Source organism: Onthophagus taurus, chromosome 7 (assembly GCF_036711975.1).
Source record: "Onthophagus taurus isolate NC chromosome 7, IU_Otau_3.0, whole genome shotgun sequence".
Lineage (NCBI taxonomy): Eukaryota > Metazoa > Arthropoda > Insecta > Coleoptera > Scarabaeidae > Onthophagus > Onthophagus taurus.
In genome coordinates, this window is record NC_091972.1 from 8521826 (window position 1) to 8549762 (window position 27937).

Consider the following 27937-nt stretch of genomic DNA (forward strand, 5'->3'; position numbering starts at 1 on the left):
CGGCCTTTAGTTCTATTACACAATGGAATCATTTATAGTCAAATTACTAATTTAACCGGGCCATCACGCAAATGTGTCGAAATTATCGGAAGTCTGTATATGTTTTTCAAATCACTTGTTTAAACTGAATCCAATTTTCAAAATTAAAAACCAATTGTTAGTCGCGTTGGGGGGATATGGAACTTGATTTTATTGAAGAATACATACAAAGCTAAAATCGTAACCAGAGAGGTAAAAATATATTAAGATATTTTTTTGAGAAACCTGATCCGGTCTTTTTCTGTGAGATTAGGAGAAAGAAAATAAAGAAATCCTATAAAATTATCCAAATGAAGAGCCATTTCAAACCTTCAATGGTATTTATGAAGCTTTGAAAATGTGCATAATATATAGTGCCTGATGGAAAAACAGCACTCTTCTAATCCTCAAATTAGAAAAAAGTGAATAATACTTATGTTGCATAGCTCATTATGTTGTGTTCTTGTTATTTTACTACTTATTTTGGAAAATACGCATTTTTTAACAAAGAATACATATTATTGACGATCTTTGTCCATACTTGTTGTAAAGTAACCCAACATTCATTCATGGGCTGATTGACATTTTAAGAGGAACCTAACCTTATCCAATATTCTTTTCCGGAACGATTGACATTTCAAAAGAAAACTAACCTTACCCAAGCTGTAAACTAAACTACCTTTACGCAAAATTTGTTATAAAAAATATCCATGTGAAATATCCATTTTCTTCTATTGAGAAACTTCATCTTCTACTTGTATGTTTCCAAAGAAGAAATACTTATATAAACTTTGAATTGCAGACATTAACAACATGTTCCTCACTTAGAAAGACTCTCAATGATGTGTTTGTTGAGGAATTATCCAACTTCGTGATACATTGAAAGAGTTGCAGTATAGATAAAGGTAAGAACTATCAGCTATATTTAATACCTAGAAAGTTATTTAATAACTTATGAATACATTGGTCACAGTAAACAGTAATAGTACTACAAATTAGTTAAAATATTTAATACAGCATTTAGTCCGGTGTAAGACTTAGAGACCCAATGGATAATTCTGACATGAAATGGTACTTGCAGAAGTGGCCTAGTATCTGTGCTGATGTTGGGTTTGTCAATAAGCATTTCTAAAAAAAAATCGAAAAGTCTTAAACCAGATTGGTCGCAGATTCAGAAATGTTCAGAAACACATTACGCCGTTCTCAAGCTAATGAAGTAATTAAGCATTAACTAATAATATGTAATGAATATATGGTAATGCAAATAAATAATGAAATTTGTAAGAAGTTTTTTGTAGGACTCATCCACAAGAGTAGCGGTGGTATCAGGTGCGTCAGGTTGGGATCTATAAGACGATTGTAAGATCGGGGATGATTCCAACAAGATAAGGAAAAACCACAACCAAAAGACTTCCCAGCAGCATTTGCAGGCTACTCCTTGCTAGATCCGATAAGAAGCGAAGACATCAGGCACATATGTAGAGTGTAGGACATAATCAGATAAGCGCGTGGCAGATGGAGAGATGTGACCAAACCTCCTGGACGTCGCCTGTAGAGGTGGTGCAAAACCTGTAGTTCAACATCCCAGTCATGACTCTGAACAGGTGAAGAAAGACTTGGCTGAGCTCTATTTTAAAAGGAACTACAAGAAGAAAATATATAACTTCTGATGGTATTACGCTGAAGCGTTCCATTAACTTCGGAAATTCAAAACTTTCCTTGTTTTAAGTGTCATCGTGGTGTACTTTTGGAAACGCTTTCTTCATATATGGAGTTCCTTTTCTACAGTTTTGGCCACCCTTCTTTGAAGTTTATTATATCTTCAGCTTGTACCTTTTTAACTGTAAATTTGTTTGAGTTGCTGTGTGTTACTATAAATAGGCAATATTTTATAAATTGTCAAAAATCATTATCGGCTGAAGAAAGAAGCATAAAATTTGTTTTGTCCTCAGCAATTTTTACTATATACAAAACAACAAAATCTTCACCCACTGATGTTTTTGGCAGTTGTACGTTCTGCTTAAATTTTCTTTTTAATTTTGTGAAAAATCTTTGTTCGTCGTTTATGACCCAGCAGTTCCGATACGCTGTTATGTTGGCAGTGCCGTTTAACTGTAGGTTTCTGATTTTGTTGTGCAAAGCATTACATGTTGAACAAACATCAAATTTCTCATTTCTCGTAAATACTTCGTAGTAGGAACAACAACAAATTTAACTGGGGACGATTCAGTGTGGCATTTAGAGCATTTCCAACGTTCAAAAAAGTACGCTGTTTGAATTTCCGTTATCCAAGGTAGCAAAAATTTCGGTTACCCAAAAATTCATGTAATAAAAAATTTTTGTTTGTAATTTTCGTGTTATTTTTCAGTATAGAAAGTCATATTATAAAAGCAATTACGACACCGCGCTAAAGCCATAATGTAAATTATCACACCCCAAAAAATATAAAACGAGCAAACGAAATTGATTTAGTATCGGCGTTGCCTTCGTAATTTTAATGTAAACTAGAAATTACAATATAAATAAAAGTGATGTTTCCTCGTAAAGCTGTAATATTAAATTTTAATATTTATAAAATGGTTCAATGTAGCTAAATCTTCGTTCGTATATTGTTATTAAATTTTTTATTTTTAATCTAGAATGGAACGGATATTTTAGTGTAATTCTTTTTCCATTTGAAAGGATGTACAAGTTAAAACAGAATAAGGTAGATGAGAAAGACAGGTCCGAAACCGCGTAGTTAATCCGAATATATATGCGACACACTGGAAATGACCGAGGGATTTAATTGGACGCTCTGTACGGGTGGTAAAACAATGCAAGGGGTTGCGGAATGGGTCGCAACGCGTCACCGGATCGGTTTATAAATGGTCTTGTGCCTGTTTTACAATGCTAAAAATACGATATATTGTTCGTGGTAGCACGTGAATGTTGTTGAACTTTTATACTTTACTATAATTTTTTAGCTACCATTTCATTTCTATTTGAAAAATTATTTTATTCAAAGAAAAATTTGCAACAAAGGATGACTAGAAATATCATTGATCTTGGCAGCTTTAATGTAAGAAGATCTCTACAAAAGTCGTCCGAACTAGAAACCGTGCATGTAGAATCGAGTACATTTTATGAATATTTCATAAGATTACGTGGCCCTTACGAGTAGCACGTAAACGGACATCTAGACAGCGAAACGGGAACAAATAAGAAACCACCCTTGCTTCGATTCATCTTCTTATTCACCCCTGATTTCAACCATCATAAATTATCTTAAAAAACTTCCAACTGAAAATTAAATTTACATTTTCAATTTAGTGAATTTTAGGAATTTGCCTTCGAAAAGGTATTCAACTTGAAAAGAGAACAAAACCTAACTGACTTATTAACATTCCATCACGTAAAGTTGCAAACCGTTGAACGTCAACTGACATTAACCCGCCGAGTTAATTAAGAAAACGGACTTTGATAAATGCCATTTTTGCACATCACCGATTCAAATGAATTTTCGATTCTCACACAGCGAAACGCCTAGAATTTTGGTATTCCGTTTGGGGGTAATTTCAAACGAACAGTGGTAATATTTCAATGGACTTGTGGAAACCGGAAACGAATCCACTTTATCAAATGTCGTCGCACTTCTGCGCCACCATCACTACTTCTCTCGTCTCATCGTGAACTGAAAGTGACACCGCCGTCCCTTCCATCTCTCACGGGTGGACAAATTCACACTGGCGGATGTCGATCACTTTAACCCGTTTTTCACGACAGCGAACGACGCCAATTAAATTTCGTTTTGTGACATATCCTAGCGGGAATTTATCGTTGAATTTTCAAGTCGCTTTTGATTCGATTTTTGTACCCTTTTCAACGAACTGATCTATTGACAGCAAATCCACTTTTATTGCGATTGTGATATAACAGGGTGTATTTGACAATTTGAAAAAATCATTCATTGTAATCAAAAAGAATGTTGATGCAGTACCTAATTACAGTAATTTTGTGCGTGGAATCAGAATCCGAGCTCAGAATTCGGCCATCACGTCAGGATTTTGAGATATTTGACGTTATGTACAAGAAAAATGTTTTAAGTTATTAAATAATACAGCACCGTTCAATAGCTGCTAAAAATATTGTGCATACCTACAAAAGTAGCCAAAAAAGCACAACCTCAAATATCTTAAAATCCTGATGTGATGGCCAAATTCTGAGCTCTGATTCTGTTTGTCCTCAGATATCTCAAAATCCTGACGTTATGGTCCAAAATTACTTCGGGAATGACTCTTAGCTGATCGACAACAAAACCTTGCAGATCTGTGTCATCTTTAGGAGCATCGCAACAAAAATCAATATTAAAAACTTTAATAAAATGATATGTTATCCTGTATGTATGGATTTAGTAAACAAAAATGCGTGTTTTAATTACGTTTTTATACCGAACAAAAAATTAACGGATAAACGAAAAACAGGCAATAGCATAAAAAGTGGATTATATCAGGTTTTGTTCGGGCACTCTTCATTCGGAAATACATTGTATGTTGCAACCTAAAATTAATTAAATAAAATAAAGACAATTTTTACGATTTACCAAGGTTTGAATTGTATTAATTAATGGAACGGAAAATCAATGTGCTTGTTGAACTTCCGGAACATTTAAGAAACATCTCATAGATATGCCCTAATTGCTAGTGAAAAATTTACTCAGACTGATCTGTTACAAAACATAATCAGCCGATAGTTCTAAATGAAACCGTTCAAGTGGAATTTGGATTTTGAAAGATGGAATGACTTTTCATGAATTGACGCTAATATTCAAAAGTGACTCCCAAAGTTGTGAGTCTTGAACCCAAACTGTCAGACATTTATTTATTGTAATAAAACTCAGTTTGCGAATTAATTCGTGAAGCGAGTTCGTAACATGGTGTGCAATCTCACTACTATAAAAATGTAGACCCAGGTTTTAGTACCCTCACAATCCATTGGATGTCGTTGTAGACTGAATTTGTAGCAATCTGCATTATCTACACAAACAAAGTAACCATAGAAAAATGTATATGTCACGTCAAACCCGTCAAACTCAAAGGTGACAGCAAACGTCACATTTTTGTTTTGTCGTTTGGTGTGATAACTGGTGATAACCCAGTGTATATTCTTTCTTACTTTCCTTTGGCTTAGTGTTTTATATCCTTTAGTTAAGTGTTTAAATAAGTTAGGGCCACGTTTACCACCTCTTCATAAGTTTATCCGATAGATAAATTGGTGCTCTTATATGAGAGCAATATACATATATTATATTTAAAATTATGAATTTTATCTTGGAAAAACTATAAATTCATATTTTTTTGCATTTATTTGTAAAATGTTCTTCAAAATAAAGTATTGGTATAAACCGGTATAGAAGTACCTATATTTAAATTTCGCGCTTTAACCTAATTAGTTCCCTCACAATCCCCTTGGGAGCGCTCAATGTACCAAAAAATAGTGGGGAGATGACCTTCTATATACATAATATATATAAATTTTTCTATGGTTCGTAAAACTGGTGAAAATTTTGCATAAATGAAAGCTTACAAAGTCCAATTTGTCCAAAAACTGTAGCCTCCTGACCATTCGGTGCGTTTTTGGTTCGTCCAATCGGCTGGAAATCGTTTGGCCGAAGATGAGGATTTTTACCAAAAAATCATCTTTCCAGATGAAGTCCATTTCCATATCCGAGACTATGTCAATAACAAAATTGATTCATAGACGATTGAGGCCGTGAAACACGAAGTCGAGGTTGCCATTCATGAAATTCAAGTTCAAACCATCGAAAAAGTACTTGAAAATTGGGTTGGGTTAGGTTGAGAAAATACCTAAACGTTGAATACATACTTTTGAGAAAATATTCATTAATTTTTTCTTTATATCTGATTCGAATTCGAAATCTATGGTGTGATATGTGGAATTTGTCTTTTCTGTCTTATAAAAAAAAACATTTTTATAGGCAAGACAATTAATCTTCCACATGTATTTTAGAAGCTTTTTGACACCAACAATGTGTCTCTGAAAGAATTCTATGTGAGACAAAATCAAGAACTTGTAGAAAAAACGATAGCTTAAAGCCTGTTGGAAAGAACTTGGGCGAAGAGACATTATTTATTAGATTTATGAATTTTTAAACGCAACTTTGCATAATCTTAATCATAAATGTTACGACAATTAATCTTTACGTATCTCAAAAATTAATTGAGATATCGTTATGAAATAAAAAGCAATTTAAAGCAAATTTATGTACTATTTAATATGTTGAAGATCATTTCACCAAATCTTCAAATTTTAGATTTATGAATTTTTTAACACAATTGCACAATCTTAAACATAAATATAAAGGCAATTAATCTTTACGTATCTTAAATACTAATTGAGATATCGTTATGAAATAAAAAGCAATTTATCGCAAATTTATTTAGTATGTAACATATTGAAGATCATTTCTCCAGCTCTTCAAATTTTAGATTTATGAATTTGTATTATTTTTAATATTCGATCGAAGAGTTGTTATAGAAATCTTGAAAATGTAAGAAAATCTTGAAAAGTCACGAATAGTTAATGGTTGTTAAATGTTGAAGTACCTTTTTAAAGTGTCTTGTTTAAATGATTTTACAACGATTTCTGTTATCATAAAATTTCCATTTAATCTACTCTTAGAAGATTATAATCAATATTTAGTCGTTTACCTAAGATAATTGCTTGGTGGTTTGTACTTGGTGAAACCGCTGATACAAGGGGATGTTGTTAGTGTAACTATTGGTACAATTACGATTACTCTATCCTTCCACAACATCCAAACAGTTTAGTTAAGCCGTTAATAGACGATGTTGTTAAAATATGCACGTTCGCAAAGCATTAATTGCGTCAAGTAGGAAGTTTCAACAACCCTCTTTAGATAATAAAAATGCACGACGGTTTTGGCTCCAATTAAGGTCGTTTGCTTTCAAGGGTACTCGTTTTTATTAGTCTCTGGGTGTGAAACGACGTATTTAACATTAAATATTATACTCATTTTCGTTCTTTAACTCTTGCGTAAATTGTAAATTTCATAAAAATTTACCACCATCCCAACATCAGTCTGCACTCAGCTTTTTAAACTCACAGCTTTGTACCAGCATTCTCGGACCTCGATTACTTTTTTTCCCCGAGTTCGTTGCAACGGGTTTCCACTCTCCTCATCTCATTTTGTAACGAAGAAATATACGTGCTATTACGATTATATCCGTTGTGTATGCTCTAAATTTTTTTTATTTTTATTTTTATTACTCTACATTCTTCATCTTTTATTTATTATTCGTAATAAACTCAATATTTTTCAGAAAAGTACTTATTTGAGATTTCATAATTGATTATCAACCAAAATCACTTCAACATCGTATTCAATGGGATTCAGTGCTATATTAATACCACTAATGCTTCTATTAAGTGGCGTTTCATGTGATAATGTCCTGTTAACTATGTGTTGTAGTAGAGATGATTACATAATCTTATGGGGATTGTAAAGTGGGATTTACATCACTTATGGGTAGTATAAAAATTATTCAATGAAGATAAATTGAAGATAATTAATGTAAAAAAATAGAGAGGACTTTTAATAAAGTAAAGACTTAGATGAAAAAGAGGAATAGGGGCGAAAGCACCCCATTTAAAAAGAAGATTGTATAATAATGCGAATCGAAGTCACTTTAAATAAATTACACCCATTTATCTTCATGTAAATAGCTTCATTTTCTTTTTAAAAATGGCTCAATTAGATCTCATTTACATAAAAAAATTTAACTTAAACTCAACATATCTAACAAGAAACACTACACGTCATAAACCTTATTGCAAACGTTCTAATGGCCAGAAAGTTCCAACGTAAGTTGTGGCACACTAACTGCAGGGGTTGTTCCGGTTACCCCAACTTTATCCCTTCTGCCCACCCGTCCCCCGTTTTCACAACCCAGTTAGAACCGCCCCTCTTTCGCGATCCCCTTACAGGTGGAGCTGGAGCCATATTTTCCGACAACCCGCGCTTTTCCGTAACTTCGTCCATTAACTTCGTCTCGAGGGTAGTTTTCGCACCCTCCTCAACCCCTTTTGGACGACGCCGCGAGTACTTTTACCGATTTTACACACGTCCGAGCCGGTTATTTACGTGCAATTAACAATTTTGGGGGGCGCTTTTGACGAGTGAAAGTTCCTTGTAATTTGACACTTTTCAAGGGGGCTGGAATGATTAATTGCGAGATTTAAAACGGAAGCGTTAATTTCGGTGAGATTTTAACGAATTAAGGGATGAAACCTAAGCGGGGATCATCATTTTTATTATGTCAGGTAATTTTATTATTTTTGTAAAAAATTATTATTTTTTACAATTTAAGGGAGTTGAAAAATGAAATGAGTCGATAATAAAAGAGTATTATTCCCTTTAGGTTTTGTGTCAGCAAGCGCGAGTGAAGATCGGAAGTACCATTGAATGACAGGACAAATTATTAAATCTCCATCGAAGGCCCTTTGTCAACATGAATAGCTCACCCATCTAACTCGGATATTACAGCTATTAATTCCAGATTTCCAAGCTTTCGATGTCAACGTTCGACATAATGCGAGGTGCCAGATTAAAACCCGAGGCATCCTCGAATCAGCAATTATATTATCTACACCTATAATTACACCTATTCTGAATCATTTAATTAATTCATAAAGAGAGTTTTAATTAAAAAAATTCGTCAACAGAATTCCAATATTCAATAATAAGTAATTTAATTTTCAAGAGGTTTGTGGATTGATCAGAAGTCCTAAACACCGTAAACTTTAGATAGGAACATAGTACAAATGGTATTGCTGGATGCTTTACAAAGGCATAATATGGCAACAACATCAGCTCAAAATGAAAATGGATAGGAGAAGATATCAAAGCACATACTAGTACATCCTATACAACAGCAAGGAAGCAAGGGTGAAAAGTATATGGTGTAGCATTTATTGTAGATAACAAAATCAAATCAGTATTTTAGATTTCCACCCAATAAGCAAAAGAATATGCACTCTACGAGTTAAAACACAAATTTTCAATCTAACAATAAATAATGTGCATTGACTAACTGTAGAGAAAAATCTAGAAATAAACGAAACATTTTACCAACCACAAGAACTAGTAGACTCTTCACCCCTCATATAATTATAGAAGACACGAACCAGAGAAGAAGATGAATATTTAAGAACAATAATAAGACAACCTCAACGACAAAATCAGTAAAATAGATGAGTTCTGGGTATTAGCAAATGAAACTACAAATGACCAAATATACAATCTATTAATAGAAAGAAGAACAACGACGAGTATTATGAACGTAAGTACCAGAAGAGGAGAATACTATGGATGAGACCATCGTAACGGTAGAGTGGTCAGACCACGGTAGTCTAAAAAAAGTAGGTAAGCAAAATAACATAGAAATAATAAGATAAAGTACTGGAAACAACCTAAACCAGAAACAGCAGTATTGATAAAGATTGGAATCGAGTTAAAACAGCAACAATAACTTCAGCCAATCAAGTCTTGGAAGTGGCAGAAAAGAAAAGAACCATGGTTCAACGCAGAATAATGGTGAGAGTACTCAGAAGATGAACTGTGGAAACAACAAGAACATGAACTAATAGAACTCACTAAAATAGATGAAACGCATAATATAATATCTGTATTAAAAAAAATAACTAAGCACCAGGCATTTATAATATTTCTTCCGAACTGTTCAGATTGATTAACAAGATATGAGAAGATGCCCTATATCAAGATTTATATTCTATTTATTTTATCTTCTATTTTTTTTAAAGAAATATTGCATAGACCCAAAATAACTCTCAAATATTACACCAATCCACAATAATAGTTTTGTAACCTCAATAACCACCATTGTATCAAATTTCACAATAAAACCCGTAAAAAAACAATTGAAAAGATCGGTCGATTTCGATCTCACCATGGTTGTTACAGTCCTCTAATGCAATTTTCTCGTTCAACGTTCAAATTTGCGGCCTAATTCAAACCTTGAAACTCTCGAATCCACGCATACAGGGAGCCTAACCCCACATTTTCGCTTCCTAAAAACAGCCAATTTGGGACTTTTTTAACGATTTAATCTAGCCGGTTGTTTAACGAGTTTCACGTGCCTGCTTCCATTCATTCCGTTTCCAGGTGCCTGTTAAAACATAAACGCCGCATTACGTTTTCGTTTTATAGAGAAAATCGATGCACATTGCACTGCAGCAACGGCAGGCCAGAGGACGACCTACGTCGACGCGGGGGGTGTGCAAGTTATTAACGTTGGCAAAGCTTCCCTTTTCGTCCCTCCTTTCACTACGATCTCTTCGTCTCTTAACCTTGGGGGCGTTAAACGCGTTCCGCACATTGGCGAGGTAACTTTTTGACCGCAGTCAAAGTTTGTTCGATCTCACTTTGTTGTTGTTCTTTAACTCTATCTAGGAGTTGTTTATATAACATTTAAACTATTTTAGCGATTATAAAATCATTACATTGAATGTAACAGATTTTTTTTACTACCTTGACATTTTAATCCATGTTAATATCGTCCTTGCAATTTGTAACCTATTGAAATCTACATGGTGGATAAACTGACCAGAAGCTGGCCTTTTCATTCCATACACAAGGAACGCTCGGTGCTTATAGCTGCGCCGGTTGTACTTGCACCAATCTCTCTAAAACTTTGTTTACCGTTTCCATCCTCCACCATCGACTTCCGTCTTCGCTTTTCGCTGTCCTTGTCTCTGTCGCGGACAAACATCGAGTTTCTGCTGGGCTAATGTAATTTATAGAGGGCCGGCCGGTTGCAAGGAAATAAGCGGCTTTCCTTGAATGCAGCATCTAGGATAATTGCTATATCCGTCCGAAAAGGACGCGAATCGGCTTTTATGCTATCCTTGCAGCTTTACAATGGCTACAGTAATTGGACCAACTGTTTACGAGACCGTTTTTTTAACTTTTCCTTTTTGATTCATACAAAACTAGTTTTCATTTAATTACCAAAGCTCATCTAAAGACAAAAATCTCTTTACATAAGCATGTAAATTGGTTGGATTTTAATACATAACTCGGCTTTGCAGTTTAGCGGCAATATTCGAAGATTTGATGAGAGATGAAATCATTTAATCATACATGAATGATATCATAATCTTAATTGAGAATGAGATGCAGGCGCTAGAAGGATTGAAGTAAATTTAGGGGTTGCTGAAAATCAAGAATTATAGATTAAATCAAAGTACAATCATTTTTGAACCTTACTGGTTATTTTCGAAAAAATATCAAAAATTATTTGCTTATAGCCAAGCTGTTAAGTGATTTGGTGAAAAAAGACTTTTTCCATTTTGGAACAACTCAGAAGATCCAAGATCAATTTGTCAGAATGCTCTTCCCTTAAAATCTATCAAAATGATGCTAAACTCGAATTATATTGTGAAGCTTCTAAGTTTGGATTTGCTCAACTATTTCAGTTAAGAGTTGGAAATACTGACTATCATTTGTGATTGATACAGATTACTAAAGCCAGGATAGCATATGAAGTATTCTTTAAGCTGTTAGTGCAGTTAACCTCCATCAAAAGTATAAGAGAATTGCAAATGCTTAAAAAACCAATACGATGAAAAAAATTTCTGGTTATGTATTTGAATAAGGTTCATACGAGAATTGTATTATCGAAGGTATTTCTAGTTTATTTATGATTTTCACAATTTATCAAATTATAACATTAAACAGTAGTTATCGGCTTCGAGCATTAAATTATTTCCATAAAACAATCAGTGTTTGTGTTTAAAACGAACAAATTTATTAACATTTATACTAGTTTAGTTTAAATTAATGGTTTTAATCCTAAATGTAATTTCCATTCAATTACAAATTAAATTGTCATTGGCGTATTCCACTTTTAAACGAAAATCTATTCTTTTGTTTGTTTAGTTTTGCACCCCTCACTACCTATTCCTATGTCTAACCTGTACAGTAAACTTTACCCCAGGTGAGTAGTAAACTCACCCACAATGTGAGTTTGAACTCAAATTGTAAGAGCAAATAGGCAACTTAATTTGCTCGTACGTTCTTGTACACACACGTATGCGGTGCAATAATAAACAACATTGTAGTAAACAGAAACTATTGTTCCAACTTTAATGGAACAAGAATGGGGTGGGTTTAAAAAAGTTTAAAACTTTTCCACGAAGCTAAGTAAGAAGCTATAATAATTCCTTTGGCAATTCTCTGTCTAACGAGAAACTTTTCAAAATTAGTTCCACACCTCGATATAAATTATTTTGAAATTTAGAAACATCCGTTTCTGAATACACCTCAATAAACACGTCAACCCCTTTAAACAATCTCATAACTATACCTATAGCCCACATCGTTTACGATACACAATATCGTATAATTCACCCTCACACAATCTGTACGTGACAGTTAACGCATCGAACAGAGCCCTCTGTCCGATCTTTACTTCGCCGATTTGACACAACGCGATATACGGCCGTTAGATGTCACCATTCCAACCCACCGTTTAATTTGGGGTTTTATCATCACCAATCTCCATGATGGGATGTAACTTGAGTGACGTAAACTTTGATTTTATAACTTTCAATCTAAATAAAAATAGAATGAGAAAGAAAAAGTCTTCGTAATAGGAACTTTCTATTTGGCCGAGTTCAAAACGGTCCAATTAACCAGCAATTTGCATTCGGCGTGTTTCGAAAAGCTTTTATAGATGTTTACATTACGTACGCACCAATTCATACTGGGTAGCCCTAAACCAATTAAGCTTTCGGAAGTAGTCTGAACATTTTAGTTTTATAAAAAAATATAATTAATTTACTTTTTTAAGATCAATTTTAGTTTCAATTATAAAAAGTAATAAAAAAATACATTCGAACATCGTTTCAAACTTAACCCCTACCGATATCATACAAGCCAGAACTTTATATTAAATTCGCGACGTGTTTTTCCTGGGGTTTTCACCCATTTTTCCCATTTCATTCGGGCAGATGCTCAGCGAATGGCGAAATTGTTCGCCATCCCCGAACTCTTCCCGTATAAAGTAGAGAGTTTAAAATTTCAAAATTCAATTTTTAAAGTTAACCAATTAATAATAGAAATTAAATATACAATCTAAACGCCCAAATTCATTAAATTTAGTTGATGAATTAGAGCTCTGATACGTATCCTTCATTGATACACTTACATTAATGGAATTGGCAATCATTAGTTAATAGCATTAAATTCATTTTATCAGTTAACAAATAGCTTTGGATTTCAAAAACACAAAATTGGCTTTGTTCGAGTTAATTTGGCGAACCCAATTAAGTTTGAGTGTTTTGTAAATTAATTTCTGATTAAAATTTGAATTTAAATATTTTTCATACTACAATATAGGAAAAGACTAGATTTCTGGTTATGTTTAGTCTCAAGATACCTGAAGATATCAGTTTCCTGTGATGCAGCGCCTCGGTTTAATTAGACTTGGTATCGTAATGCGAGAAATTGGTAACATGCATAATTTACTTAAGCCGAGGTTGCCTCCGGCCGAGGCGCTACATTAATACAAATATTAAACAGCGTGCCATCCCTGAAAACTAGTTTGTTTTTTTGTTAATGCAGCTCCTCGACTTAATTAGACTTGGAGTCGTAATATTATAAAGTGGTAAGATGCATAATTTACTTAAGCCGAGGTTGACTCCAGTCAAAGCGCTACATTAACACAAATATTAAACAATCTGTCATCCCTGAAAACACCTTTGTTTTTCTGTTGATGCAGCGCCTTGATTTAATTCGACTTGATATCGTAATGCGATATATAAGTAAGATGCATAGTTTACTTAAGCCGAGGTTGCTTGCGGCCGAAGCGCTACATTAACACAAAAACTATACAACCACTGATGTCTTTGAAAACTAGTTTTTGTATTGATCAAGCGCCTCGGCCTAAAGCGACCTCGGTTTTATTAAACTGAAATCCTTGAAACTTATTCAAGTTTTATATCAACACTGTATTGATGTTATGCATAAGGACTTTTGTGCCACCTAGTATTCGAAAAGCCTGATGATTTTGCACCGCATAGAAACCGTGTCTGGGGCGATGAGCAAGACGATACAGCATTGTAAACTTCTCCGTCGATCATACAAAATATTAATTTCGAATTTACATAAATTTCTAGAGTCCCATCAATTTTTAGTAGAATGCATTTTCGATAGAGTTTGGATAAATAGATTACTTTCAAAATATTACACTTGGATATTGACTCCAATATTAAACCACACATTATAACCAGAGATTCATATGCTGGCATACGCGGATGATACAGCTTTAATTGCTCAAAGCTCATAACTCGTACAAGTTGGCAAATCCATTTTAGCCAGAGATAGGCAAACTTGTGGCATCAACTACCTACTTAAGAAATTATTTATTAAATTTGCTTTAAACTGCTTCCATTTTGAAAATGATATCTCAATTAAATCAAATACCCAGGTATTTTCTTTGACACAAGCTTAACTTGGAATTATCGGATATTCCAAAAAGTGAGCTAAAGATACGCATAGTGGTACACTCAGAGTGATACATTTCTTATGATCAACTACACAATGAATTAAAAATAAACACTGTAATAAACTTTATAACCTCAATAACATCTCAGTTTTATGAACGCATACTATACACAGAAGCACTACAACCGTATGAACTTAGCATAAGGTACATCCATAGGCGACTTAAAAGTTGATTAAAAATTGAACTAATTTCGTGAATTACGAACTTGATGAGTGTCTGAATAGGTAAATTACTGAAAGAGGTAATGTATGGTTGGGAGAGAATACAATTTAGGTACATTAATAATCGATTATGTTAGGAAATTGTCGAAATCGCTTGAGTATGATGAATAAAAAATGTATAATAAAAGGTTTCCGTTTGGTATTAAAGACGAACCTTGTGGTTCGAAAGCGGCTCAGGTTGGCCATCTCAGACCATCGCCATCGCGCTGACGTCGGGTTTCAGGTACTAAAAGCAATTTTCCTTGCATTAACGTAATGTGCGGCAGTCTCGGGCGCCCGGTGAGGAAAAGGCGAGGTTAAAATACCGTGGACTATTAAATTATTTAGGGGTGGACGACCTTTCGAGGCTACCTAACAGTTCGATAACGTCTACCTCATCTTATTTATTTATTTATTTTTATTTTAAATTGCCTTCTTAAAAAATAGTGGATTATTTCTTTTTCATTTTAATTTAACGGTGATGAAAACGGAATGTTTGTCCGAAGATTCTAATTACGTTTACATTTCGAGAATTTTTTGTCGTATAGCATAGAGTAGGTACAAATTATTTTTTGAGTTCACCCCGATATTGTGGAATGGCAGTAATTGTTCTGCATATTTGGTGTGTGTATTATTATTTTTTTTAATATAGTGGCAGTCGATAGCGGGCGCGCTTTATTCGCGTATATGAACGATAAATTTTAACAATAGTCCAAGCGAAACAACTGGAAATTTTTAACAGATTTTTTTGTTTATTAACAATTAAAAAATCCATTTGTCATTATTCCCCGTTGTTTGCATTATTGAAATTTCAAAATATTGTTTTAATAATAGCAAAAAACTGCATTTTAAAACATCTTAGTCCATACTACGAGTAATGCGTATAATATATAATAAATTTATGTATTTATTTATACTTACCAAAAATTAATGATATTAAATTTTTATTATAGGTGCTTAGGGTCGACCTAGTTTCTTTACACACGCCCTCAAAATATAATTGAGCATGGCGAAATCGTTTCGAGGCTCATATAATTCCAAATATATCGGTGTTTATTGCTCGCGTGAGAGAACGGTGGCAAGTTGTATATTTTGCGAAGGCTCTCTCTTTTTACGATATATTAATCCTCAAGAGTGTACCTAAGGCACAGTTTAGGAAGTTTAGGTGATGAGGTGCAATTCGCAACGTACTAACATGAAATTGTGGGAAAATAAAAAGCTTTAAATTACCCATAAAACTAACAAATGTACCTATGTATTATATAACAAAATAATATATCTTATTGTTCGTTTTTGTCATTCTTATCTGTAGGTTTATAAATTGAGAATTAAAGTATACTCGCAACAAGTTTCGTTTAAACAGTGCAATTGTACACCAAAACTCCATCAACTTTCCACGTTTCCACCGTTTCGTAATAACTTTTCAACGAGAGTAAAGTTATTCGTTTTCAAACTATACACAGTCTTTGTTTATTCAACAGAAAAGCTCGGCACAATACTATTTTTCTACTCACAATAAGTGATACTCTCACCGAAAATAAAATAAAAGTAAACTTACCCTTCTCGCATCTTTCGCCGCCTTTCCCCAAGGGACACAAACAAACAGGTTCTGAACTTTCTTCGCTAATAACGCAACCCCCGTTAGGACCACAATCCAAAACGCACGGTCTCTCCGTTGATGGAATTTCCGTTGTTGAAGTGGAAACGATTTTTTCAGAAGATTTCAAAGTATTATTTAAATTTCTTTCGTCGTCTTCGGTAAAATTTTCGTTAAGATGTACATCAAAAATAGCGTCTTTTTGATATAAAACGTCCTCTTCATTACCACCATCCACTTCGTTCATCGAATAAAATGAAGAAGCCGTTGAATTGAGTTCTAAAAAATAATAATAATTTCAAAACCTGTAATTAAATTTTAATTAATCCACCGCGTTCGTTCTTTTTTTTTTAACTGGTGCACCCAGACGACCCTCAACGCGTCGTGGGGAGATCAAAAGACATCTCAACGGGGGATTAATTTCGCCGGAATTATAAGTCCCTATTGTTTCCCTTCTTTTTTAACGCGCCCTCGACGATGTTTCTACATATGCATGTTTCAAGTACCTGTACAACTGTAGCCGTCCTCCTGCAGTATAAAACCCATCCTGCAGTCACACTCGTACATTCCATCGTGTAATTCATAGCAGAGTTGGTCGCAAGGGCTACCTCGACCACATCTACCTAGAAGAGAAAAAAATAATTAAAACTATTGTAGAGTTAAATAATTTTTAAATAATTGTGTTTATCTAGTTTTTCAGTTTTAACATCAATTTGTATATGTATAAAGTTTTTTAGCAAACTTCTGGTATGCTAAATATCGGAAGAATCAGCATTGTATTGTTAATCGCTTTCTCTCCACCTCTTTCTCTTCTTAAGATCTCTTTCCTCATCATCAGTTGTAGCTATTTGATATCTTAAGGAAAGATGCAAGATGGCGTTTTGGGATCATGAGGGGCCAATTAAGGTAAAAAAGCGAAGCCTTTTATGTTTTGAATAGGACTTGGCATAAATGAGACTTTGTACAAAAGCTGAAGGTCTCTTTGCGAATATCTGGATTTATGTACCATTAACTATTTTTGTAGTCAAGTTCTTACCTTACGCTTCGTTTTATACATATCTGGCAAATGCGCTAATAAAACATATAGCCGCACACATATAGACATGATCCCGGTACCGTATCGGACTTCAGCACCTGGCAGTATCTTTAGGGGAGTTACAATCCGTGCCAATCGGACACCTGGTTTTTATTGAGGTATACTTGTACAGCTCAAGTATCTTGGATTCACTAGGCCCGTACCCAGTATAGCGCTAGGAGCCTGAGGGGACCTAACCCAATCAAGTGGGTTTCATAGACTTTCATTAGATTTTCACATTTCGTTTAAGATACAGGGAAATGTACGGAACCATACCGGAATGAAAATGTAGTTAAGATATATGAAGTCTGTTAATACTTGAATATTCAAAAGAATTTTTAATAATTTACAATACCTGGTTTTCTCGAGGAGTCTTTCCAAAAATCCAGCAAAATGCAAATTTAATCTTAATAAGAAAGCGTAAGAAAACGAGAACGAGCAAACGAAAATTCACTGGCAAGACAGACTTTTATATAAAAATCAGTATTCATACAGAACAAGAATATTCAACACTGACACTGCAGAGAAAGAGTACAGAAAATAGTTGATAGTATAAGGAAAAAGGCATGAAGAATGCAGAAGGTTGTGCTACAATATATCTAGACGAAATATATCAAAATCGTTATTGAATATTTATTGGAACCACTTTTGTGGAACTTATATTACTAGATACGAGAATAGACCTGGAATGTGTTTCTAAATCTGCTTCTGGAATTGTTTATTAACTCGCCGATCAACAAGTTGTCACTAAATTAAAAGAAATGAGATTAAATTTAGCTACAATAATCACAGCTAATTTTATTGCATGAATGGTGGAAGCTAATAAATTTAACTCTGCAAGTTAATGGTACTAAAATACACATCTCGGATAAAGGTAAGTACATGAGCTATGATGATAACTAAGCACGTAGTTGGGATGACACAGCAACTTTCTCAGCATCCTTATTTTAAGATTAATGCCACATATGGGACTGTAACTTCAGAAATCCTGGTGTGGCGTAAACACCAACGTGATAACGACACGTTTAATGGCGGTTAATAGAAAATACACTATAGGTATTTACTTACACAATAAAGATCAGAACTGTAGGCAGGCGAAAATATCAACGTATCAGGACCCGGAGTGTTTAAGTTATATTTATGTAAAACAAACAAAGTGCAAATATAAAAATTCCGGTCTTGCAAAAACGATGTCGAAGATGAGCACAGTTTTGCAATATTTCTGCTATTTCTGTCAAAACATCTCATTGTTAATTAGTTCACGATCCAAGTCATTATGTAGCACAGATTTATTGTGTTCCATATCTTCATGTTGTGTTTTGTTTGATTACTATGTCAACTTTTGTATTGTACCACAGTTACAACCACCGTTTTTATTTGTTAACCACCTAACACAGGACTTCGTACCACTAATCATGAATTAGACATAGCCTGTAGTCACAACAAGAAAGAAAATTTAAATCCAAATTACTGCTTTGTAGACGTAAGGGACTCGGTTCAAAATAATTCTCAGATGACGACATGTAAAAGAATATCTCGAAAACTAATGCCAATAGGAAAAATCTGTCATTTTTGATTATGTTTTGTAAGGTTTTTCCTACATGAAAGCTTTGGCTACCATACGACTTTTTATACACTCTGTAGCTATGCAGATAATATATACAAAACGACCGTAAATTAGGTGAAACGTTGTATTACGTAAGTGTAAATTAGATAAAGCCCTACGTGTGTATAAATAAGACATGTGGAGGACCTAAACTAGCTGCAATAACGGTTTTTGCTAGGGTGGAAGTTAGCTGGTCGGCTGTTTTAGTGAGGATATTATTCTAGGCTGGATAATATTTAGTAAATTCGCGAGGTCGTTTTTGTAGTTTACAGGTTTACGGGAGTTTGATAATGTATGCGAAAGGAGATTAAAGAGACCTTCTGTGGCCTTTTAAGCACAAAATGTTTATACACGTTTAAAACAGATTTAATTCAAAATACGTTAGTAATTTATAAATCATTTTTTAGAAATATTTTTATATATAGTAAATACCACATTATTGAATAATATTGATTATTAGCATACTAAAATTAATTTCATTACAAAATCTATTCATCTATTATCCCATTTTAGATTAGAATCGAACAATCTACAATAATAGAGAATGTTCAATACATATTCGTTATTGTTTCACTAACGCAACCAGCCCTATTATTGAACGATAATTCAAAATTTATAATCTGAATTGTATTGAAAACAGAATATTCGATCTAATCGCTTTAAAATCGTTTTTGACTACAAAATCCAACAACGTATTGAATAGACACAAACACACCAAGCTTCCAAGATACTATCTTGGTTTTAGTTGACATCGGGAATCGATTATTCTAAAGCGTTGTAGAGAAGATAGACAACAATTTGGACTACCGCAATCGACACGTTCGTTTCGCCAAAGTTCAACAATTTGGTAGGATTCTCCGCTCAAATTGCAATACGTGTCCGAACGTGTTGAGGTTTCGGCCGAAACTTGGTAAACACTGCTAACGTTTATGGAGAGAGATAGAGATAGAAACCGAAACCACCATTGTTAACCACTTCTTATTCTGTTTAATCAATTTGCATAATGCATTCGACAGATATGGAAAAACGAAGGATTTATGAACTGTATTGAAATTTATTGCGGAGTTTCAATCTAAAAATAAGGTAAAGAAAGGAATTTGGGTCAAACCGATCATACTGATCGATTGAAATGAAAAGAACGAACGTGAAACCTTTATGCACAGCTAATCCATTCATCACGTTATCCTTTATTGAGAATCCCTTTCCCCTCCTTAGTAAAAAGACCGCGACTTCGATAGATAAGTTGGATCTTGGATCTCGAGGAGGTAGTAAAACGCGAAATTTACGGTTCTCCTTTCGGTTGAAACGTCTGGTAATAAAACAAGGCCCTTGCGAGTTAAAGGGAAAGATTACCCTTGAATATTTCATTGATGGAAACGATCGAAATCATGAAAAATTAAGAAAAGAAATCGGGATGCAAAAAATCGAAAAAATAAATTCAATCGCCCGAAAATGGCTATCGACTAGGCTTAGTAGTTGCCGTGGAAACCTGTTCAAACAAGTCCCTCTCACCTGTAAGCCGCCACCGTGCCGTGCAACACCCTCCGTCCAACCCCCTACACAGTCCAAGACATTGATTATCTACCCTCCGCCTCAGTTGCGGGGTTGAGGGTTTGAAGTCTGGAAACACATGGCTCTCATTCCAGTTTTCCCCCTGAACCGTCGTTTTTCCTCCCTTCTTTCCCTTTTCGACTCCATTTCCATAGTACCCCACGATATCTACCCCTCTTTGTCTCTTGAATTCTCTTTTTTCTTTCCCTGTTTCCGGTGATATCACGTAAAGGACTTTACCATTTCGACGTTCAAAATCGATCGTTCAAGTCCAAGTAATGAGTCACCCCTTGCCGTGCTTTCAATAAATAATTGTAGCTTTCGTGTTCTTCAGGCTTTCAAAATGAACGGATTAAAAGGGATTAAATGCGTTTGAGAAAAAAGCTAATCATAAAGCTCGTGTCTAGTAGAAGTAATAAATTAAGTATTCCGCACGAACGTCGTCCGATTTGCGAGGAGATAAGAAGGGAAGGAACCCAAGTAGTAATCAAAAGAAAAACCTTTTCTCGGCGAACAATGATTGCGATTCGCGTGCGGTCGGAAGATTTTATTTTTAGATTAAGACACAACTTTCTTAAAGGAAAATAGAGCTTCTATGATGTTATTAATTAAAAAGGGCAAACAGTTCCTTTTAAGAGGTCCTGAACTGTATCTTTAAGTTATGACATCATCAATAAGACACATATTAGAAATATGTTTTATATTTCGTTAACATTTATCAACATGAGTATACTATAACAAACACATTGAACGGAAACTGTTGCAAAATTGCAAAATGCAAGGGGGGGGAAATTGATTGGCCCCATTGTTGAACACGACGAGTTTAGTGACGCGTATAAAATTGGCCTGTAAAGAGCGTCTCGTAGTCTCTTTTACTGCTGGGAAACGTCTGCAGCTGACGCCTTGGGTGTAGATACGAAGAGAGAGGGAGATGTGCCTTTGGCAGTATCGAAGTTGTACCGAAACGTTTTCTTGCTCCATCTAAAACGATCGGTCAAATAAAAAAAAGATTGTTTTTCTTTTTGTGATCTATCCCGCAAAAGATCACTCTTGGTTCTTGTTCAAGTTGAATCGACTAAAATCCGGCTGGATTTTTTAACGTTTTTTTTATCTTGGCTTCGTTCATTCCGTTTCCATCCGGTTTGTAACTCAGAGTAATTAATCACCACTCGAATGAGGATGGATGCGGATGGAATTGTACAACGACCAAAATAACAAAGCAGCAGAGCAGTAGAGGAAGTGATTTCCTGGTATTTAGAGTGATATATTTCAATGAAAAGTTTTTTCCTGTCAACAATTAATAGTTTGTAGAACAGCAATTTTTTGAGTAAATTGTGACCTATTATGGTTGAAACAGTTAACAAATTAACAAATAAAACGAGTTTACGCGAGAGTGAACGATAAACGTTACGATTGCCTGGAGTTAATTATGAAATAATTAATTCGGTGTTTCAGTCAATGTTAGCTTTGGTACTTTGGCTAAAATGAACACCGTTGCCGTTTGGTCTGGCACAGTAAAACGCAGCACTAGAGATAATAATTGAATGAGTAATATAACATCCGTTAGATGAACGTCGTGCCTTTGTGTGTGCAATAGATAAATGACGGAGAAGATAGAATTTCAATGTTTTCTTTACACACTGTCGAACACGTTAACGAACAAATTAGCACATTCAGTGAACTGATGAATAAAATATGCACCGTTCACCGTGCATATAATGGAAAAATTGAAACTCTAAACCCCTTTTGATATCGTTTTAACGTTAAATTTAGTTTTCAAACTTACAGTTGAATGTCCACAATCTGACATATGATATTTTTGATTGAAATTTAATTAAAACAGATTTAGAATCTGCGCATTCAAGATTTTTATTCTATTATGCAAACTTAGTATGTAATGTTAGGCGTCGATGTAATGTTGCAATTTCATATTACATGTCCACTAAAAGAAAAACAATTCAACGATGATAAACTTCGTGTGTAAACGTTAAAACTTTAAATTTATGACAATGTGCAATGTGCATGTATGAAAGATAGTATATGAATATTTATTGGACATAGAGAAAAAAATAACTTTGCTTATCATAAAATTTTCAGCCACGCGCAAATTGTTTCAACCAATATTTTTAGATTTTGTAAAAGCATAATTTTTTGATAATCAGTTTGTTAGTACTACAAAAGGTGACGATACCAAAATATCGTAGACTTTGTTAGAATTGCTTCTATAATTCTATGGAAAGTTAGCATCCAAATTAGAATCAACAAAAAAAACTCTTTCTAAGACAATTTATACCTCAACTGGTAACACTGCGCATAATAAGACGAGGAAGGAAAGGTTTGACCACTTGATTGAAATTAAAACGGACCTCATACCGACAGTATATAATTTCGACCAGCCGTATAAGGTCATATTTAGAAGCAGGGATGATTGGACGAAGGGGAAACTCAACTTAAAAGAGGAGCCTGGTACACCAATGCTTCAAAGACAGTTGAATCCGGAGTAGATATGGGCTTTAATGGACCAAATAGTCGTATTAAATTGCCCCTCAGCTCGGACATAACCATTTTTCAAGCAGAAGTTATTTTCATAATCTTGGCATCGATGACATCATTGGAGTATCAATGACTTGTATTACAATTTGAAACTGTATGTCTTCAGAAATCGAGCACTTTTGGTCTCTAAAAATTTGTTCACAAGTTCTCGTAAATATTTTCAGGTAATGTGAAATGTTGTTGTTTGTAATGTAAGACTTAGTATTAGCAATCTTAGGAGTCCCCAAAGTAATCACGAGACTCCTAATTAAACAATATGAGCTAGACAAGATGTCATTTAGGTTACAATGTTTCCCTCCAATTAATTTTTTTTTAATACTAATAATTGTCGAACCACTCCTATAAATCCAAAAACTATATTCTATGTTTTTGGATAACGAAAGTTCAAACGTCATTGTAACACAAATTGATTTCAAAACATAATAAAACAAAATTTCCTGTTAATCTTGCCAATTGTTACCAACTCACAACAATTTGGACAGCTAATATAAAAAAAAATTTAAACTATATTTATATCAAAAATAAAATCTAAATCAAAAATTGGTCCATCCTTCTCTCCCCTTCATCTCAACTTGTCAGTCCATTTAATCAGTATGTACTTTAGTAGTTAACGTCAGAGTTAGATTGACACTAATAAACTTTTCAGTTAATTTATTCTCTTTTGAGTATTCAGTTTTCATAACTCGTGTTAATTTCAATGTTAAACATTTGTCTATGTTTATACTCAGTTTGTAAACAGAGTATCTAACATGACATAGAGAAGTAGAACTTTGAATATATATACACTGAGTTTGAAGGTGTGGGTGTGAGGGCAATTGTCCGTACTAGTGGGTCATACGGCCCTACTCCTCTACAGTGTGTAATTGTCGCATATAAACAATGTGTGCCCACAGGATTAATAACGCCTCGCGGAGTTCCTCAAGGAGCTCGTTGCCCCGTGACAATGGCACTTGTGCACTGTTCTCCTGGACCATTTCAGCGCTCGTTCTCCTTCCAGGATGTTGAACAGCCTTCTTTATAGAAGAACTAGACACGACAAAAAGAAGTCCTTCAATCTAAATCTCTTCCCTCTGACATATGCCTTTGAACTCTATATTTTCTAAAAAATCGGATTTTAAGATATTTTAGATAATATTTTAAAAAATCGATTTACGTTAACTTTAAAATTAGATATCACCAAAGTTAAATTGATGGCGTAAGTCAGTTTCGGTTGCAACATCTATCTATTGGCGAATGGTATACCCAGATATTAATTTTATCGATTCCAGTTTCCGTGAGAGAAAAGTCATTTCGAAGGTTTCGAAATGTTGAAACCGTTGGAAACGGAAACCCAATCTCGATACGATTTTGCGATGTCGGCATTGGAAAACGATTTACCTTCAACCTTTTAATCTTTAACGGATTCCTCTATACTCTATATTCTCTATATTATAATTCGATTAAAATTTAATCTATCGAAATACATTACAATGCATAGCTAAACTTGGAGTTTTCGAAAAGAATAAAAGTAACAAGTAGATAGATTAAAATCTAAAAAAGAATGTAAAGGATTTTCCTGGAAAGAAAAAGAACATTTTGACATTTTTAACATTATTCCATGAGGGTTTTTGGTTGTGGGGATATGCAGTGAAATAGCTTCCAGTCGAGTTGCAACTTTACATAGAGATTCTCTAGGGGGTGACACTTCAAAAGGGATTCGAGAGCTTTTATAAAAAAACGCCTCGATTCTCTCGCGTTGCTCGCTTAAATTAACAGAAAAGAATGGATTGGAGGACAGAGGAAGTGTAAAACGAAACGGTATATTTTAAAACACACACTGTCCTTACGTTTCACAGAAAGGTGTTAAAATAATGAAAATGTGATAAAAACTTCCAATCAATATTCTAAAGCTAAAGATAATTGGAAATAGAAATCATTAAAAAGACAGAAGGATCAGAAAACATAGATGTAACGAATATCGGGAAACCATGATTAGTAAAGATTAAGAGATACACAACAGAATGGCGAAAGCAAGTGTAGTCTAGTAACACCCTGCTAGGTAAGAAAGAATTAGGCACAAACTCAAAATTATAAAATATCAAAATCACACACAAGTACATCTCAGAAAGTTGGACAAAATCCTCTGTAAAGAAGGAGAATCCTCAAAAGAGCCAGGAATTCCTAGACCATCTAAAGTCATAACACTCCATGGTCCAAAAACCTTTCCTGAAGACAGATGGAGGCATGGAACAAGTATTTACAGGCTTCATCCCATCACTTTCCACAACAGAAGAGGTCAGTGATCCAAGCATTGTTCCAACGAGCAGGAAGGATATGCGCAAATAAGAATTTAAAGAAAGAAAGAAGATTTCTATAGAATTTACTGCAGAAGAACGGTTACACTACAGCGAGCCACCAAATAATGTAAGCAAGGAAAGACTCAGTAAGTACTGCACCAAAACAAGAATGAAAACATTGCTGATATAGACGCACATATTAGTCACCAAATGTGATAATTTACAAAATTGTGTTGTAGCCGAAGAAGACAAAAAGATAATCCTGTTCGGGCTAAAAATTTCTAATAATATTTCAAAATGAAAGTAGTAATTTAATTTAAATTGTAATGTAATTTTAGAATCGAATTATTTTTTTGTTTGATTTCACAAATGTGATTTCAAATCAAAAATATTAACAGAGAGTGATTTAAAATGTATGATTTAACACAAAAGAAATAAAAAATAATGTTTCTATGAAGATTGAGTTGAATATTATAAAGTTATATAAACTCTATTCAGAAGCTTTAACGTAATACGATCGTTTGCGTAGTGATTAACATGAATTATGCACTCTACATGACTAATGTAATTTTCTTATCGAAACCATCAGTTATTCGCTTCACCTCCAAACTCTGACCTAGTTCTGTTCAAGTTACCATTCAAAGCTTTCAAAAGCTCAAACTATATTCTATCGATTAAGCTTTTTTCCATAATGATGTGAATTTAATGTTAGTATTCGTGATGTTTATGACTTAAAAAATGATTGAAACGATAATTCAAAGAAAAAGTACACTAGATATAGCAAAACGAGAAAAAGTCTTATCGAGTTCAGTTCAATATCGTAATAAATTACAACTTGGTAGTTATTTCATGGAAATGTCACCGTCAGAAACTTCTAGAAACGAACGGGTTTAATAAGGGAACTTTGACCGAACACGCGACTTTTATTAATTCTCGCATAAATCATCTCGATTTCAATTTTGCGCAGGTGAATTTTTAACGATCCATACCGTTAAATTCTTCTCGGCTGAAACGACAAATTCAATACGACTCGAACAAAAAATATTGTTATTTTAATTCCATTTAGTAGACGTTTCCAGTTTTGCGATATTCACCATCCCTCAGGATGATGGCCGCGGATGTACTTATTAAGTATTCTCGACGTGTTCGTTTTAGTTTGCACCAGAATTCGGATCCGTTTCGAACGCGACTTGCATGACACGTTCCGTTTTGAACCTCGTAACCGAGGGGGGCGAAATATTGGGATTTCACATCGATAAACCAAGTTTAGAAATGGATACCTCACAATCTAAAAACTTTACGATTCAAAAACTTCACAAGTTGATAAACTTACTTAATTAAGAAATAAGCCTGCCTAGCTTAATAAAAAGCCTGCCTGTCTAGCTTAATATGATATAAGGGAGTGCTAGTTGAAACATGTTAAAAGCAAAATTATTAAAAATAAATTAAATTAAGCTCATCAATTTCATAAGTGATTAGATTATCACTATCAAATAGTGATATATAATCCTATTGATTTGGGAGTATTGCAAAGAACATTATAATAAACATATAAGCTGAGATTGATTGTGAAGAAAAGGTCCTTACCTTCAAATATGTGACCCTGCATATTAGAATAATTTTGACATTTTCACTTTTTCATGGTCCCATATGTAAGCCAGAGAAAATGGCTCCCACATCCCTAAGTCAAATTTGCAATTAAGTTGCATTCTGTTTTCTCGATGATTTATCTTTTCCGATTACCAATTTCTTCGGTTTTGGTGTTTCAACCTAACTTCCTAACAATTGTATTTTTCGAATCGCTAATTCTAATAGTCCTACATTGTTTTCTTTTCTAGCTGTTGTCTTGTACACAAAATTTTTTTACTCAATGTGAGGAGTTATTGTATGTGGAATCTTCAGGACTGTCAGAATCAGTAGGAGCAGTGCAAATTTCGTCATAATATTGTCGTTGAGCTTTTGGGTATGATAAATGGTCTAAAGCAGCCAGAATGAAAGCTAGATGTAGTCACCTCAAAAGAGGTTAGGTTTAAAAGTTAGCATCAAAAAGAAATTAATTTAAATCCAACAAAAATAAGTTGGTTTCTTGTACTTTTAACTTAAGAAGCTTGAGGATAATAATCTTCACATAACTTAACAATACTGACTTTAAAATAAATGCATAAAAAGACTTTACAATAAATGCATAAATATTTTTACCCCCATAAAGTAGTGATCACCCCCTAAAAACAATTAATGAAATAATCGCCCATAATAATCGCATAATCGCCCCTTAGGGGGTGATATTGCCTACGTCGAGAAATACTGCTCTAAAGCTACAAGCTACGTTCAACAGTTTTGTGCAAGATTTGGTCTTCACGTTCTGCTTCATTTTTAGCTTGCTAAATTCGATCGTTGTTTTTTGTACAAGTGTCACAAATATTTGCATCCTACAAATAATAGACTGCTCTTT

At 34.1% G+C, this 27937-nt stretch overlaps 1 protein-coding gene across 1 annotated transcript in view; it reads right to left on the reverse strand.

The window, feature by feature from the left end:
• Positions 1–27937, reverse strand: part of LOC111424498 (EGF like, fibronectin type III and laminin G domains protein pikachurin) — a 55695-nt gene that overhangs the window by 17243 nt on the left and 10515 nt on the right. The window contains exons 2-3 of the mRNA XM_023058049.2: positions 16931–17047; positions 16386–16703 (exon numbers count right to left, since the gene is read on the reverse strand). Of these exons, the coding sequence (XP_022913817.2) occupies positions 16386–16703; positions 16931–17047 (435 nt within the window). The remainder of the gene's footprint in view (positions 1–16385; positions 16704–16930; positions 17048–27937) is intronic.